General features: G+C 36.6%; 1 protein-coding gene across 3 annotated transcripts in view; it reads right to left on the bottom strand.

Moving 5' to 3' along the window:
* Nucleotides 1-198: 198 nt before the first annotated feature.
* The window catches only part of SLC25A12 (solute carrier family 25 member 12), a 45,821-nt gene continuing 27,360 nt past the window's right edge, over nt 199-18,659 (bottom strand). For 2 of the 3 annotated variants that reach the window (XM_033064190.1, XM_033064191.1), the window contains 9 exons: nt 17,915-17,999; nt 17,302-17,460; nt 14,216-14,268; nt 13,938-14,018; nt 5,498-5,638; nt 4,009-4,147; nt 1,615-1,773; nt 1,335-1,425; nt 199-806 (listed from right to left, as the gene is read on the bottom strand). In XM_033064190.1, coding sequence (XP_032920081.1) covers nt 617-806; nt 1,335-1,425; nt 1,615-1,773; nt 4,009-4,147; nt 5,498-5,638; nt 13,938-14,018; nt 14,216-14,268; nt 17,302-17,460; nt 17,915-17,999 — 1,098 coding nt within the window. In that variant the 3' untranslated portion in view covers nt 199-616. Of the gene's footprint in view, nt 807-1,334; nt 1,426-1,614; nt 1,774-2,277; nt 2,411-4,008; nt 4,148-5,497; nt 5,639-13,937; nt 14,019-14,215; nt 14,269-17,301; nt 17,461-17,914; nt 18,000-18,659 lie in introns of those variants that run through there. The other variant, XR_004418416.1, reaches the window with a different exon arrangement.

Below are 18,659 nucleotides of genomic sequence, written 5' to 3'. Positions count from 1 at the left end.
TGTTCTCTTAACACTTACAAGCCAGCACATTGCATTTCAATTCCTTTGCTGTAACTAGCAGTGAAGGGCATTCCTGCAGAGGCTCTGTCCTGTCCAATCATTAAATGGATGCATCTGATCTTCACACTTCCTCTGTGGAGGGAAAAACAATCATACTGGACAACTTCCTGTAAATTCAATGAAGCAAACTGACACAAGTGTTTTGAAACATTTTATTGTCACGATTGTTAACAAAACACCTTCAAAACATCTGTACATTTCAAACTATTTTGAACTGCAATACCCATTATATAAATGTACGTGTATAGATGCCCTGATGTCTCTGTACAAAGATGTACAATATGTACAGTAACATTAAATGCAAGCTGTGCAAGGCAAAGTCTAGGTTACAGCTTCATGCCACTGGTTAAAACAAGGCAGAGAACCACAGCTTCAATCAGTTCCTTGTGTGTAAATAAATAAATGCAGGTATGTATGAATATTTGAAAGGAGCAATTATATTTGCAAGCTCAGTTCAGCTAGAACACATGCAGCTGACTGGAAAAAAATACAGCAGTACTCTTGTGAACTCTTTCCACGGCATCAACTTTGTTCATTTGAAACATCTTTTCAGGACTCAGCTGCTACTGTGTGCTTGAGCTGAAGTGGTAGCAGGAGCTCGAAACTTTGGAAGATATAAACCAAATTTATTTTCTATACCAGCAAATGTAGCTGTAGCAAGTCTGTATCCTCCTATATGTGCAGGATTAACAGGAGGAAGATCTGAAATCCGTGTTTTTGGAGTAGATTCTGATCCAGCAGGTTTCCTGTTTGAACAAAGAAAAAAGGTAATTTTGTTAGTCTAGTTTTCATAAGGAAGGTCTTTAAATAGACTTACTCAAGCTTAAATACTTCAGTCTTTTTTCTGAATATGGAAGACTGTTAAAGCTGACCTTAATTTATTGACTCCTGTGGTGAAGTGAATGAGGTCAGGCCACTACATAATTTTAAATCAAACCCTAAACTGAAGTTATATTTTTACTGATACTTTTGTAAATTCTTTTAGCTTCCAATGTCAGGAGAAAAATGGACAAAACTATCTTGCTAAAATGGAAATACAAATTAGTGTACTGAAATAAATATGAAATGGCTCTTTTATCTCCTCATCTGTTTAGAAGTGGCATGCAAGTTTCAATTATATAAGGATGGGGGGATTTTTTACATGATGCAATTTTAAGTACAGGCACTCAAAGTCAACAAGTTTTAATGGGTCCCATGCATGAAAAAGTTTGGGTTTTTTTCTTTAAATTTGGCAGTTGTGTTGTGCAAGCTAAATAGCAAATAACTTGACTTACAGGCCTCCAAAATCAACATACAACCATCTCTGCAGAAGCTCATAAGTGACCAAAGTAACACCAAACTGGGGTGAAGATCTGAACACGCGAGCTGTTAAATATTACAAATCATAGGGTTAAACAAATAAAACAGTTCCTCAGGAGAGAAGCTAAACATTTTTAACGAGGTGTTATGATTTTCACAATCAGACTTTGTAAATACTGCTCTGATTTGAGTCCTTAACAAAGAAAGTGCTAATTTTCAGATTTGGGGTCAGCATCAATAATTTTTTTTTCTCACCTCCAGCTCCCTTCCATAAAGCTGAAGGGCCTTCTTCCCTTAGAATCTTTCTGAAGCAGTCAATAACTCCACTGTATGTTGTCTGACCAGCGCGAGCTGCCACTTGCAGTCTTGTCTTGATGACATCAGCAGGGGTTACCAAAGAAGCAGCAGGCACACCTTTTTGAAGAAAACCACATTTAATTTGCACAAAGGATCTTGTAAAAGATGAAACACAACTGAAAAATACAAGTGCAAACTTTCATATTTTTACAAAGGCTAGACTTTACTCTTATTCTTGATGCTCATATAAATGGTCGTGCCTGAGATAATAGCTCTGACTTTCTTCTAAATTTAAAGGCTCAAACTGGTAGTAAAGGAAATAAACTATGAAAACCCATTTTCAGCATCTTCTAGTGGTCTGGCTGTAGCAGTAGTTTGAAACAAGATAAAATTGGCTATATATGTAATATATAAAAATTAGTTGTGCAAATTTACTGTATTTGTTTATACTTTACAACATATTTTGCAAATTACATAGATGATTGTTTTGGAAATTGAATCCTATGCATCCATTTGTTAAAGGTGTTGATTGAGAAAAACTACTGCTTAAAACCCCTGTTCTACAGAAATATGTCTAAACTGCTGTTCGGACTGTTCTGTAGGAGAATAGATGCTGCTTACTTCAGTAGGCAAGCCATAAAAAGACTGAGGACAATGAAGGTGTTTTACAAGTCTGCTTAGTACCAACAGCGTGATATTAGCCAACAGTGATGGAAGAACAAATCTCCACTTCCAAGGCACCACTCTCGGCTTTCTAGTCAAAGGAAAGGAGAAAGTTTTCAGAAATGTACTCCACAGTATATAACTGTGTTATCTGAGATATTTCTGAATACTTCTAAGTACTGTAAGAACTTCATCCCCCTAAAAGAGGAACCATCTTCTGACTTAAAATCATGAAATTAAATTTGACTTCTGTTAAACTTTTACAGCTAGTTAATATTGAATAAAACATGTTAACAAGTCACTGATTGCATAGGTGATGATAAACTCAAAAGTGTCACTGACCAATTCAGGAGGTTTTAGAGGAAAACAGAAGCACTGCAGTTAAGAGTCTGCAAGCATACACAGACAGCAATCATATGCAGATTTTCCTTACAGGCAGATCCCTTCAGACTGTATTCTAGCCTGCTGCGCACGTGTAACCAGGATTGAGTGAGCAATTGAGAATGTGAAATTTGCAATTCAGAGAGGCAGATTCCTGTACATGCTATAAAACTACGCCTATGAGATTTACATACGTTTTTAATAGGGTTCATCCCTTAGCATGAGCAATACAGAAACACTAATTAAATGAAGAGAAACTGTTAAGTTTGCAGTCTAAAAAGTCTTATAGGAGATACAAATTAATAATATATTATATCTGAGTACTGTGTGCGTATGATAAGCTAAATAATTTTCCATTTCTGGCAGCTCTGCAATACTGAAGACCAAACAGGGCTACATATCTGATAGATATTTCCTAGGTGGGCTCCCCTCTGGCATGAGGAACACACCAACTGGCACAGAGAGGTGCAGCCAAGCTGTGTGTCAAGTCAGATATGGGAAACTACTATTCACACACAGGCTCTCACAACGCATGTATGTGTCTATATAGTGATTCCTTACAACTGTAACAAGTAGCAAAGGGCCTTGCTCAGCCCAGTAATGTTTCTGAACTGCAGATTCTGACACTGAATCATTCACAATCTGCATGCAGATACTTGGTTTTCATCTGCTGAGCTCGTCCTTGGCAGTGCACAATCTGGCCATCTCTATCTGCATGTCTAAATATCCACCACTATAGTTCCTACATCCAGTATTTTTATACCCTTTGCCTTTAGTAAAAACAACTTTTTATCACAGCTGTATATTGTCTTTGTACTAAACTTGTTTGAGATACTGTAAAATATTTTAAATTTCAGAGTATGGTACTTCAGCTTCTTTACAACCTAATGCCCTGTTTTCAGCAATTACATTTTAACAAAGTTTCTTTTCAGTTATTCCAGAATCCAAACCTGGGTAAGTCATTTTCTTCTTAGCTCTTATGATCTCTCATTTTGTGTTCATCAAAGATTCAAATTAGCCTTCAACTCTGAGAGCTCAGTAACAAGTAAAACCCCATTGAGACAGACAGATCAAATTTGACTACAAGTTGCTGAGCTGCATTACGCTGTTTATCCACATTATGCAAATGTAATTAGCTCTCATCAAAATTACATCGCCTCCCACTAAGGATAACAGTGATCAAATTTAGATTAAATCAGATACAATGGTACAGTACCCTTCCTTTATATGGGGCTACCAAATGAATATTAAATATTACTCACTGAAAGAAAAAAAAATATATTTTTAGGAAACATTCTACAAAATTACCTGCAATGGCTCCAGCTGCAAGGAGATTAAGCCCTCCCACATGGCCACTTTCATCAGCAAACATCATTTTACTATGAGCATAAACCGGAAAGTAGATTGCAGAAAAGGGAATGTCTCTGAGGAAACATGCTTTGGCACCCTGACACAGAGAAAAGAAACATAATGCAAATAAATTCTGCAAAAAAGGCTAAAACTGATAGCCAGCAAGCAGCCTGATCCCTGAAAGTACTAACTCACTTGATCTACCACATAAATAACACAGAAAATAAAATGTCTCAGGAAACAGACGATACAGGGAACCTGAAAATACGAATAAAGCATATCTATACTAAGTGTCTGGAATGAGGAAGATTCAAGGGCCATGTATAATTTTGGTAAGTTATACATGACTTCAATCCTGACATCAGAACTTAGGATAAATACTTTTTACACACTAAATGTCCAAACGCAATGGAAGAAGTGACAAAGATCAGTCCTTATGTCTTTCTGACAACCAGGGAAGCAGCAAGACAAGTCCCTGCCAGCCTTTTTTCCACCAAACACAAAGGCACTACTAAAATACCAGTGAGCACTGTAAGACCTCACACTGATCATCATCTGTTTGACCAAAGAAGCTGCATTGGAAGATCAGCAAAAAGAGAAAAAACGCTGCAAATTGGGTGCAGTTTAATAAGGAAACACAATGGTCACAAATCTCATCTACCAAATTCAAAATAAAAGCTTCAGCTCTAAAAGTAAATGTGCTCATTTTTATAGTATTATTGCAGGTCTGTGGGCAAATCACATAAAGCAATGTTTTGTAAGTGCAAAGCTAATGTAACTGCAGAATTTACGTATTACCCCTTGCACTGGCAGAAGATACAGAAGAAACACTCTTCCTTGTTTAAGGAAACTAATAGCTTCTGCTCCATTACACCTGATCTGTAATGATGGCAGTAAGTATACCTGCAGGGAAGGAATCTCTTGACTGGCATTCTGCTGAAGTACCATACAGAACAGGCTTTTTTCAGAGGAATTTATTGACAAATCCCACCACTTAACTTCTTAAAAATCTGAATCCTACTAAACTTCACTACTGTTTCACTGCCATCAAATTATTAAGACAAAGAGAATATCCTGCTGCAAAGATAACAATAGAGATACAGAGATTCAAAATAAATATAAGAAAAACGCATAGGGAAAGCTAAAGAAACTTTTCACAAAACCCCACCAAATGAAATGAGCAGTGCCAGAAGCCAGCAGGTCTGCAATACAGGACTCCCTGTAGCTTGGTATAAAAGCCCAAAGGATAGAATGGGGGAGTATTTTTTTTGTATCCCACTGCCATTAATATAGAAGTGAGTTTTCTTCAGTTTTCCACTGTGGGGCTGCCCTGCAGGAAGAGATTGGTTTTAAATTCAAAAGATGTCTTTGTTTTTAACAGTTTTTGTTTCGACAATATAGAAGTTTAGCATAAAATGATGAAGGCACTCAAAGCAGAAGCACATACCTTATAAAGACCAAGAAAGCCCAAATCTTTTATAACAGAGAGGGCACTGACTCTGGGTCCTGTAGTAATTTCTCCTGCTACCTGCAACCGAATCTTTACAATCTCCAGAGGATTAGTGAAGATGACCTGGGAACCTCCTGCCTGCAAACCCAAGGAAAAAGAAAGTAAATTGCGTTACTAAAGCATGTGGTGACATACTGACTTCTGTAAGGTGAGAGTGCCTTCACTTCTCACTGCATTGGCTGATACTCTCATGTAAAAATATATGAGAGAGATTTAATAAAGCACCTGTCTGGAAGTCCAAAGCTCCAGATCAGAAAACACAGTTTTGTAAAAACAGATTTTACATTTATATTTTTATAGCCCCCTGAGATAAATTAATTCAATTTGTCTCTGCTTTTCTGCTTGACATCACTTTCTAGAAGTCATGGCTTTGTTTAAAGTCTATCAGATATTACAGGAAATACTAAAGTAAAATAATCATTAGACTTGTGCTACTAAGGTATCAAATACACATAAAGAAGACCTTATGTTTATTCAATAATAATCCACCACCAATGAGCAGACATGCTATTTGCATTTAGAAGTGATGCTGTTTAAAAGGTAAATTTGCATTTAACAGTGTAATTTTAAATTATTAGAAAAGGTGTTTGGAGTTTTGTTTAGCAGCCTGTAATAGTCCTAAGTAGAAACAAAATATGAAATTTAAATAGGAAGACTAACATTTCAAAATATGATACTAGATAGAAACAGGAGTCATATCTTTGAACTGACTATGACAGATTTTACTTGCAGGAAATACTCTGTTGGCAGTGTCGAAGGACTCTCTTGCAAACTTCCTAGCAGCAGTGTTGTAAAGCTGCTTCTGATTCTGCACTTTAGCCAAAGATTTTCAAGGAACTGTATCCCAGGTTTGAGACAGATTCAATCTGACAGTTCAGTTTCAGAGTTTTTAAACCTGTTTAAAATGACATATTTAGATTTGTCCCTGGTTTGCTGTAGGTACTACCATCCACTTCTGAAGAAGTTTGTGATTCATCACAATCCAGCTATATTTTACTAAGCTTGTTATCCTTCCCTCATCCTAAGACATTTTTTTTCATTTAAAAATTAAATCCACTTCCTTAAAAATTGTGGCATATAACCATTTGAATACAGCCAACCTTAAAAAGAATTTCTTGCATAATATAAAAGCTCCTCTTAATTCTGATTGAGTCCTCCAACCTATCAAATTTTAGTGAAGTAAACAGATGCAGAACATCTGCAGTTAAAACTTTTTACCACTTCCAAACTGCCCAAGTAATAAATTCTTTTTGTGGTGCTGGGGGGTTGGGTGGGAGGTATGTGCATACAGGGATGTGGTGGAGTAAAACCAGTATCTGATACAGCAACACAGCCTGTATGGTATTCTCTGAGAACTGACTGACAACTAATGAACACTAATCCTTTCTGCATACAGCATAATTTTCTTCTCTCCAGCAGCAGGCAGAATAAATTTGAGATTAGCTTCTCAAACTCAGAAGCTGGCAATCTGAATTATTCTAGCCTGGAGACAAAAGAGCATTGCAAACCTCATTAACTCTTACTGATAATGACCCAGCACTTCAGCAGTATCTATGGGCTGGGAGCAAGAAGCATCAACACCTTCACTGACCAAGCATTCCTGTACTTCACTGAGCCTTCACTGAGCACAGACAGCCTTTTATTGCAAGCCCTGTTTATTACTTCACTCAATATTGACAATTAAAATCACCCCTGTAACAGCTTTACTGAAGCACCTTGACCCAAACAGTGGGAGATCAACCACTGCTTTTGATTCATTATCTCCATTGTAGTAATTATTGTCTTTAACACTCCCCACTCAAATAATCAGTCTGTATAGTTAATTTTATTCCTTCACTTTTTCACCTCTTCAAAAGCAAATCAAAGCCTATGTTTTTGTGGACATTTGTTGCAACCATCAGGAAGATCACAAGAACTCCCAGACCAGCCAAAGTGATTCCCATCTTCTCTGTTCCTTGGACTTACTGCATTGTGTTTACTCGTTTATCTGACACCACTCCTATATCCAAAGGCCTTCTTTAGACTTTCCTTACCTCTTATCTCACCTTTTCCAGTTCATACACACCTGTGCATGCAAAACAAAACGGCTGCCTTGCTAGGCAAAGTTACAATCTAAATAAAATTTAGAAAATTTGCATCTGGAAAATTCTGTTAAGCTTTTTTTTTGTTTGTATTGCATTAAGCATAAAACCAATTTCAAATGTTTTGCATTTCCCTGTATCTTTTAAAAAAAATAATTTGGTAGATAAAATGTTAAGCAGCACGTTCTGGATAAATAATACAATTGACCACACAAAAAAATTCAAATAACTTTAGATCCAAATAACTTCGCTAGAAATTCACTCCTTCTAGACAATTACCAGCTACCTGCCTATTAAATATGTATTATTTGTTTACATGTACATGAAATTCCATTTTTTATTTTTAATGTTAAAAATTAGCACACCCTGCAGAGCAGCCAAAATAACTCTTCCTATTTGCCTAACACCCACCTCAGAAACACAAATAGGCCAATTTGTAAACATTTCTATTTTCTACCCTGAATTCAATCTTCCTGCAATTAACATTTTCTTCTCCTAGGTGCACAGCTGCCTACCTCAGCCATAGCCCTCTTTTGATACAGAAAGCAAAAGACTCTGAACACATTTTAATAATTTAGTAGCAACACTAATTAGAAATACAATTTTACAAATTCTATGTAGTTAATATGGAATTATGTATTCCAACAGTATTAGAAGATGATTTGGTGGTCAGGTTATTGAGCAAAATAAAATACAAGGAAAAACCCTATGCTTATATTATCAGTAGAAAACCCATTGAAAAACTCTTTCATTACTGTACATCAACACTTTGACCACTGAGTATCTACAGTGCTGACAGACTTCTCAACAGGTAGCTTTCTCAAAACGAGCTGTAACTACCTAGACACTCAGTTAAATAGTCCCTATTAGCAGGATGTCCTTCTATCCAAGTCTTGACTTATGCTGTTTTACTTGGGGCTTGGCAAACTTTTCTGCCCAGCAGTGAATTGATTCACACAAAGAGCGCTGCATGCAGTGGAGCGACACAAATGAGTTAGGTCCCTCACACAAGTACAGACAGGACAACCTTTGACTTTAATACAGAACATGTAACACAAGAAAACTCACTTTTTCACTGTGTATTTTTTAAACAGTGAAGGTAAGGGTGGTTTTTTAGTTTGTGTTTTCTATTTAAGTAAAAGGTGGCTATGTGTCTGACAAAGAACGTGTGAGGCAGAAGAGAGTGCTGCCTTGGGTAACAGAAGAGCACTCTGTAGAAAAGGATGCAGAGGAGAATGACACAAAGGATCTCCAAATAAAAATTAACTGGAAGCATGTAGGTTTGCAGTACAAATCTCCACACTCCTGTGCAAATCATTAGCAATCAGCATCATTCTCTTTCAAAGTATCTTACTTCAGCTGTCAGCTATGTATGTTAAATACTTGTGCGCGCGTATGTGCACACAGAGGTACACACTGCAGTCCCTGAATTGCTTTTGGAGATGGTGCAGTAAATCTAGATTGCTCTCTCATAAATCCTCGCTTCACACATAAATTGCAACAGACACTTTAAAAAAGGTTGACAAATTTGTTTCTGAATGGAGGTTATTCATACACATCAAAAATACCAGTAATAAAAGCTTCTACTTAACCTTAATGTCATGTAAAATAACTCTACAAGGAGCAAATAAAGGAACTAAATCTGACAGCAAAGGTTATGAGAGAAAAGATGTAGTTTGAGATCCCACAGCAAACGCCCCATGACATGCCAAAGGCTGAAGGAAATACACAAATGACCCTGCAACATGAGACCTCTTGCCCTTTCCAATTCCACCCGAGAGGCATATGCTCCAAAGGGGACAGGCCTGCTTCAAGCCCTTCCTTCCTTCCTTTCAGAAACCACCACATCCTGGACCCCAACTAAGTCCCACAGAAGCAGCTAAAATAAGATGTTACTTAAAACAGTCTTGTTTAAAAACATCAAAAGAATTTGCATTTCTTTCTCTAGGCAAAGGTGATAGTGTTCAGGAACTTAGAGTGAGCTTAGTGTCTCTTTTATTAAACCATCATTTTTTCCCTGATTTTATATGTCCACAATAGAAATCAAGGTAAAGTAGTAAAGTTTAATTCTGCTTTTAACTTTATTTTTTAAAAGTATAATAAAAGAAATAATATATCTTCAGGGTTTTGAAGGAAAAGCCATCTGACAACTATAATTCTATATTTTTGTGCTAGTTAAACAAAATCATCAACATTTTACATTATTTTTCCAAACTAAATATTTGAAACATTAAAACATTATTTGAAACATATAAACATTTCTAGTTACCTGATAAACCTATATGAATTTTTGTGTGTATGTATGCATGTATATGCATAAATATGTATGAAAATTATTTCTTACAAGTATACCAAAAATATTTAGACTGAATCCTAGATTTAATGTTTATGAAAACTTAAAAATCACTGGTAAATTTGAATCTCTCTGTGTATGTATGTGCAAACACAAACACACATACACACATCCCAACCTCTAATTATGAACAGATGCATTGCCTACATCTCCAAATGTTCTCAAGATCCTTTCTGCCTGGCACCCCACATCATCTTTCTTCCTACAGCATAAAGCAAAAACATCTTTCTGATGAAACACAATCCATCCCTTCAAAATGCTAAGCACCACACACAGGATGGGAAGAATCCACGTCTTCCTGTGTAACTCATAGGAATTACAGCCTAAAATCACAGTATCTTTGTCAACTGTCACAGTAATCATGAATCATTTACACAGCATTAGATGTCTACCTCATCACTGCTTCCCAACTGAGAATGAGCAGTCCCCTAGAGCACCCTGCCCTTCCCAATGTACTCACACGTGTCATGGGTATAAGCTCCTCTGGGAAGCACTGTCCATATCAGGCCTCTGCTGGGACAGAGGAAAGCACTGCCAAAGCCTCACTTATCCTCCCTGCAACTCAAAGCTAATGGTAGCTGAAACCTTCAAAGGCAGGAATGCAGGTTAATCACTGAATTACAATGAAATGTAATTCAATTAATTACAGTAACAGTAGGGAAAGAAATTGTTTGCTCTGTGTAAATATGGATGGTGCTGCTAATTAACAAACCAGCATACTTCAGGCAGGTAGGAAGACGGGGTATCAGTTTCATCCATCAGGGACAAGAGCCCTTTCACTGACAGGTCTGACCTGACTGCTGTAACCGAGCTGCCCCTCATAGCTGCTCTGCAGTTTTCAAACACAGCTACAGCTTGAGAGCAGCTGGGAATATTTGGGCTCTGACAGAGCAGACCCTGCACTTCCCAGTGACATTTACATTGCCCAGCAGCCAGCAGGTAGGTTTAGAGGAGCATAGGGCACGGCTGCCTGCGGGAGGTCCCTGCCCTGCAGTAAGGAAGGAAAGACAACAGACAGGCAGCTGACCATATAAACAGGCACTGCCTGGGTGGAAGTCTCTGTAACTGCTGTGAGAAGGAAGATGTTTCCTCTTATTGGGAACATGACTTTACTCCATAAGCTTATGGAAGCTGAGAATGATTGGAGCCTGAGAAATAAGATTTTGGCCAAAGCGATTCAGTCTCTCAGTGCCAGCACTTCTGGAGGAGGAACATGCCTGTGAGTGGCCCCTTTGCTGGACAGTACAGAACTGCTTCCAGCTACTCCAGAGCCAAGGATAACGACCAGCCTCCAATGGGTCTCCTAAACCACCACTCTCTAATGTCAAAGGTTTCACCTGTCCTTATCTGTGGGTCTTAGAAGACTGTAACACTATACATAAGCTTTGATACAGCACTGCCATCCAGAAAAGAGAATTTGCCATGTCTGCTGGAACCTTTCCCAAGCTGCCTCCACTTCCTCACAAGAATTCTTTTGTTTGCTGTTTGAGGACTGTGGCATGCACAGTGTGCTTTTGTATACCTTGCAAGAGGGAAGGCTTTTAAAAGTATGAAAGGTATCTGCAGTAAACTCTGTAAAATGGCTGAAAATATGCCTTGCTCATCTTGTTCATCCACCAGCAGTTCCGTACCAGAAATGATCAAAAACTGTATTATTCCTGTTCATGAGGAGATAGTTCGACACTAAACACAGGTAAGTGAGGGTCAGAGACAGTACTAAGTCCATCTCAGAGAACTACATGTGGGCATAATACTATTTCTTCTGATATTACGACAAGGTAAAAAAGTATGTTATAATTTTAGCTTATATTTATAGAATACTATCAGCAAAATATTTAAGTGTTGAACAGTAACAAAATGCCACAAAACAACGAGTTACCCAAATCCAAATGCTGAAAATTATTTTGGCATATATAAAATCCAAACATTCCCACATTAACCCATCATTTTGTACTAAAAACAGAGAAGATAGAGAATAAAGGAAAAATGAAAGGTAGCATCATCCAAACACAAAGCCTTTTGTGCCCCTGCAAGGAAATGGGCTAAGCTTACTAGTGGCCCTTCCTTGGATGTAATTGCTGGTTGCACCCCATAACGTTTTGTAGAAAAACAGAACACAGTAACAATACAAGTGTGAAGACCAACACCATTTCCAAGCAAATCAACACAGAAAAGAGGTGTCAAAATGAGAATGGAAAGGTCTGAGGACAAAAAAAGACTGATGTCTGATTGTCCCTGCTTTAGCCAACTGATACTTTCAGACTCTTAACCTTACAGGCTTGCTAACAAAGATTCTGCTATTTAGGAAGAAGCGGAATTGCTAAAATTGAACTAAGCAGCAGTAGAGACAAAAAAATCTTCAACTGGTAAGATATCTGATGATTCAGAGGAAGCTACATAGAAACATCCCTCAGGTTGCTAAACTGTGACCACCACTTCTACAATTTTGTTTAAAATTCTCCCAGATTGAGTAAGAGTAAAATTATCTTGAAAAAGGAGATGAAAATAACAACTCGGACAGTTGGGTAGAACGTGTTGTGCTTGGACAGACTACAAATCTGCTCATCTATGAAAAAACACCCAAATCTCTGACAGCTTATCTGAAACTCAATTTCTCCCCAATTTTTGTATGTTCACTACAGTAAGACAAAGAAGCTATTTTGAAAAAGGAGCACCTAGCAAGTGAAAAAGGCTCTAATTTGATTGAATTTAGTATTATATATTTCAGTGTAAAATAATGTAAAATAATAAAATTCATTATCAGATGTTTGATTTTAATTATGAATATAAGCACAACACAAACACAAATTAATTATATTCTCTGCCATTAGAGACGACCTGTATTTGCTTTCTGTGTTACTGAGCCTTCTAGAAAAAGGTTAGTCTTCTGCTAGCTACACATTAGAGCTGCTTTCTCACATTTCTCAGAAAATAAACTTTGTACACTGACAGGTGAAGACTCAAGCATGTACCAGGCTGCCAAATTCAATCAGGCAGAACTATAAGCAGCCTCCCTTCAGGGCTGTTTCTTTGAATTAAAAGTTTGCAGAGGTCAACAACCTTTCTGCCCCAGGTTTTGTTGTAAGCCAAGGAGGTTTTATACTAGCCTGTCAGCCTACTCAACTGGAAGTCATTAGTGTTCCCTGCTACAAAAGAAACCCAGTTCAAGCCGTAAACATATTACAGGGTTAACAACTGTCAGGGAATCCCACAAATGAAATTAGCCAATGTGCAAAACCAAGATCAGCAATATCAATTCAAACCACTTACAGATTGCTAGGACATCCACTGAATTACAGCCCTCAATTTCAACAAAAACATGGTTTGTTTTTTAACTGTATTTGGATGAGTGATGTAATTAGCATCTGAAGTAACATAGTTGCATTTTATACAAAGTCATTTAAACAGACAATTCCCTCACACGTTACCCGAAAGGTAAGGCTACATTGTTCATTTTTTCCCTATTTTCACAACAGTAAAAATTTCACATTCAGTAAGTTAGAGAGTGTATTTCTTTTCCTTCTTAAAACCTTCAGTAAGAATTAGATTTTCTTAAATCACTCTAGATATCTCCATCCCTCCCCTGAAGGAAACTTAATTATGCCCATAATCCATTATCAAGGAGTACCTGTATCTTCCCAAACTAGTGATGAATGGCAACCCAGTACCCTCTTCTTTGGACTTTGTGAATAAAACCACCGCTGACTCTGAAAGTTACAAACTGGGCCAAAACAATTTGTTTAAGCACATCATTCCGAGACAACTTAACTCAGAATTATGCTATGTTTTCCAAACAGAAAAAGTCCTGTTTTTAATTCTTGTGACTGAGAGAAAAAAGAGCACTCCTGTTCAAATTGACTAAGCACACTCATTAACTGTCATTCCAACTATCCTGGATGTGACTGAGAATTCATTTTCTTAGGAATACAGGACAGATACTTACACAGCCTCCAGCAAGGACCTCTGCAGGGAATGGAATGGAACCATCTTTCTTAGTAAATTTGTCTCTGACAAAGTCATTAACCTATTAAAGATACAAAATATTACACACTATTTTAAGTTATTTTTCTTCCTTATTAATATATATCAAGTACATCTGTAGCCATACATATTAGAATGTTTGTAAGTGGTCATCTTTCACACATTTTAGGAAATAAATCCTGTGCATGTTAACAAACAAAAGGATGCCAGGGAAGAAAGGGAAAAAAAAAAGATACGTACAGTTAGCTTAATAGCCTTTTCTGGAGCAACACCTATCAGCTGTGGTAACAAGCCTATAGAAACAAAGACAGCATAAGGCAACATTATCTTCCTGATAGAGAAAATAGTATTGTATCAGTGCTGTACAGAAACACCTTTCTCCACAGGGAATATCCTTTGAGGTGGATGGCATTTAAGTATGGGATGCTGCCAGAGCACTGCATATTCATACCAGTATAATTTTATATTACAATTTCTGTTGAAAATTATTATGAAATGTGTGACCAGATCTGTCTTCCTCGACCAAGTCAAGTCTCACACTGTGGCTGTACAGAATGAAAAAAGTTTACGGATCTTGGATATGTCTACTACATAAGAGTTTGTTTTGCTTTTTTAGCCCCTTAGCACTATTTTCCCATAAAGTTTGCAATGACTTTTTAAAATGGAACTGTAATTGTGAGATATACACATGACTATGATAAATTATCAACTCACTTCTACTTGACTCACTAACATGAGTTTTCTGCATACTCGAGTCAACTAAGGTATAAAGGATTTTCTCTTGCTCAGTTCAACATGGTAGCATGAACTTCTTTGAAACTCTTACTAATAAACATAGTTTCTCTTACTAAGAGGAGCTATTAGTGGACAGAAACTGATTTTGGCAAGGCCCTAGGTCCTGGAAAGTAGTTACTATCAAAATGAACTGTCATTTGAAAAACGCACATACACTTTTCTAGGAACTAACAGGTTTAAGAAAAAAATCAGTAGATGGCAGTCTTAACTTCCTAACATAACACATTATAACAGCATCTGTTATTTTTAATCCATTTTCTCCACGGTTGTTTTGGCATAGGTATAGATCATAAAACTCAAAAGAAAGTTGTTTTTATTACATATAGCCACTTCCCAATGTTATTCCATGGTTATGGAATATCATTTTGTCAAAAGTGTTTGCCAGTTAACTAACAAAAAAATCCCATAGCAACAAAACTGTATGGACTGTATTCACTTTCCACTATTCATTAAGTACAGAGAAATCATAGTTTAAAATGTTAAATGTTTAAAGTTCCCAAAAGTATTCATTCTGCAGAATTTTTAAAACTACTTCCTTGAAAGGAAGCTCAGAACAAAGGTGCCATAATAGAAAGTACAGCAGTTAATATATGCAGTGTCGTGTTTTCTTCTAACATGGTACTTTCTGTGCAATTTACAGACTTACTATGCTGAGGAAAGGTAGTGATTAAACACAAAGAAAGGTTGACAGTAATGAAAAGAAATGGTGCCCTCCCAGCCTGAATTTCTGATCTACCATGAAAAGACAATCCAGTTCTGCAATGCCTATACTTCAAAAAGCCAAAACCACCAGACAAAACACCACAAGACAATCCCCCCACTCCTGTTTTTTATGTAGCAGAACTCATTTGGCACACATTTGGTGTGCCAGAGAACCTGGGACACTGCATGGTCTATTGAGGGACCTGAGAAGAAACTTTATTAGCTCTGAAGTTGGATGCCAAGACTCAAAAGTGTCTTTATTTTCTTGACCAAAAATTGTAATTCTTTATTTAGAATTGTAACATTTCCAGTTTTTGTGTTTAGTTCTATTTTTTAAACTGCAGAAAACAACTACATTGTACCATTATATTATGGTATAGATGTACTGCTATATTACAATACAATTAGGATAATCCAGCTCAGGAATATGAGAACCCAGTAGCAGACCCACAGTCAACTTTTTAAGTGTTTCTGCTGTTTAGCTTAACATACTTTCAACAGAACATCTAAATCTCGGCATCCAAATCTTAGCAACATGTTGACCATTAAATGTAACAGTTTCAAAACAACTACATTAACTTCTTATCTTAAATAATCTCAAAGACAACTATTAAACAGGCTATTAAAAAGTTTAGCAAACTGACATTATTTCAAAAAAGAACATTTTTTTCAAGTGTAAAATACTGCTTTTAACTCGTCAATGTTATTTTAGATGCTGCTATGCAAAAACAGGGTATGAGGGCAAGAGAAACAAAACAGTACTGTAGAACACCACTAAAGAATTAGACTCATAGATATAACTCAGATACTTGTTTTTATACAAGATTTACCATCAAATAAAGAAAATAATTTACCAGTAGGACATAATTTACACAGACTACAACTATTTCATTGACTTTGCACCAACATACTCCTTCCCTTACTTACTTGCATAGCAAAATCCTGAAAGTCCACAAAACACTCTTAAACCAGAACACAGAGACTTTCACGTACAAAAACTTCTTGGACACTGTCCATAAAGGACAATGTCCAATGTCTTCACTGCCAGAACATATCACAAAGCAGAACAAAATGCTGTAGCCATCACATGATTTTGCTGTAGCTAAAGAAGCAGGTGTGTCAATTAATAAATACCTTGCTGATCCTTATGAACATTGTGAACTTCATAAAGTTATGGGAAATTACATTTAAAATAGAAAATTCAACTAAGTATCTATTCAGCACGTACCTTCTATGTAAGTCACCTTACCAATACAATTAAAACTTGGCCTAACAATTTTCTGAGTTTCACTGGTGATATTTTGAAGTAAAACAGAGCAATACAATTCAACAGGAGAATTCAATCTCTGTTCACCAGATAAAATTATAAAACAAGTCCTACTACCTGCAAAAGTATGAGGCTTATATAAGATCTTGCTTCCAGTTTACAGATACATTTCCAAGTTACTGTCTGTCTCTTAACAAAAAATATTCTCTGTAAAACCCGTATTTATTCCTCAGATGCTAATCTGCTCCTGACGTCTGACCCCAGCCAAAAGTAGCAATCTTCAATTTGTGAGGTAACAATTACATCCTCAGCACTTACACCCCAAAAATTAGGTCTTTTAATTACTTAAGCAGTAAGGAGCACATCACTAACAAGCAGCAAAAAAAGCCCAGTTTTTCCAGCAATTGTCTATGATGAGTTGAGAAATGAAAGCAAAATTAGACATGATATCAAGTATTCTGATTTTCCCATAGGAAACTAGCTATAGAAGTATTAAAATAAAAAAAAAGGGACAGAAAATTACTGACTTTATATATACCTACATATATTTAAATTCACTTACCTCTGTAAAGACCAAAAAAGCCTTCAAAACGCAAAACCTTTTTAAAGCAGTCAAAGCTGTTTTTATACATCAACTCTCCTACGACTGAACCTGTGGTGCGCTGATTCTGCATACGAGTTTTCACCAGGTCTATGGGATATACTGCAGTAGCACCAACAGCTGTAAGAAAGCATCTGGAGTATTATTTCTACAACATCATTGTTGGGGTAGTATATAATTATTGTGATGATTTTCTACAGCATTTATTTAAAAGAATATAGAAGCTGATATATTGGTATGTTGGAAGAAAGAAAGAAAGAACAACAATGAAGGTCTAATAAAAAAGTGTCAAGGAGAATGAATTACACTGTTACATAAAACAAGGTGTGTAGAATGAAAAACACCTATCGCAATTACCACCAAAGAAATTTGTTACTGGTGTAGTTTCAAAGGACTGTTCAGAGATTCTAGAAACCAAGTGATAAGGAAAGAAAGACAATAGCACAGCCAAAATGGTTCCAATGTCCAATTTTACACATGTATAACCAAAACATCCACCTTAGATGAGATCAAGTAGTCTGGCAAAACAGTGTTAGATTAACCCAGGCTTGGAAACAGCAGAAATATTACTCACCTCCAGCAACTGAGCCTAAAGTGAACCTGTAAGCTGACTCAGCTATCTGAAGCCAAATAGGTCTGCCTATTTCTCCAAAAGATTGCTGTGTGAGGGGAAAAAGAAATGAATAAAAGCTTGAAAATCTGCACAAGAAAGCAAATGCATCTGTGAATTGTTTTCATAATGGTACAGAAAGATTCTGATAAAAATTAGCAGCTTTATGTTCAGGAGGAAGAAGAAAAAATAATTACTAGATAACGTCTATTGTGCCTAATGGATGAAGCATATTTTCCAAACACTCCTTTTAGAAAATATTCCTTACATATTCCTGGTTGTGCCAAACCAGTATACCAGTATAACCAAAACAATGATGCCCAGGAAAAACAAGACAGAAATTCTAAACAACTTTGCTGTTTTCCTATTCTATTGCCTTTGAATTTGTAAGGCATGGAACTCTCTTTTGACTGAAATAAAATTCAGTATTTCATAAGGAATTCACAGAATATCTCACAGATACGTTCTATCAGCACAGGACATATTTTAAGATTACATACCCATTAATGCATAGCACAAACATGAGATTTCATGTCTTCAAAACAAGCAAAAAGTCAATTATTCCTAAAAGTATTCTCCACAAGACTTTTTTCATGCAGTTTCTAATTTACAAAGCAATGCTGACCTCAACCTTTCAATTTCATACACTATTATAAACATGTTAAGTTTTAAAAATAATACTCTGCACATAAAATACCTGCAGAGACTC

Source organism: Catharus ustulatus, chromosome 7 (genome assembly GCF_009819885.2).
Source record: "Catharus ustulatus isolate bCatUst1 chromosome 7, bCatUst1.pri.v2, whole genome shotgun sequence".
In the NCBI taxonomy this organism is placed as follows: Eukaryota; Metazoa; Chordata; class Aves; order Passeriformes; family Turdidae; genus Catharus; species Catharus ustulatus.
Note: the sequence above shows the minus strand (reverse complement) of the source record. Positions and strands in the feature narration are given on the sequence as shown.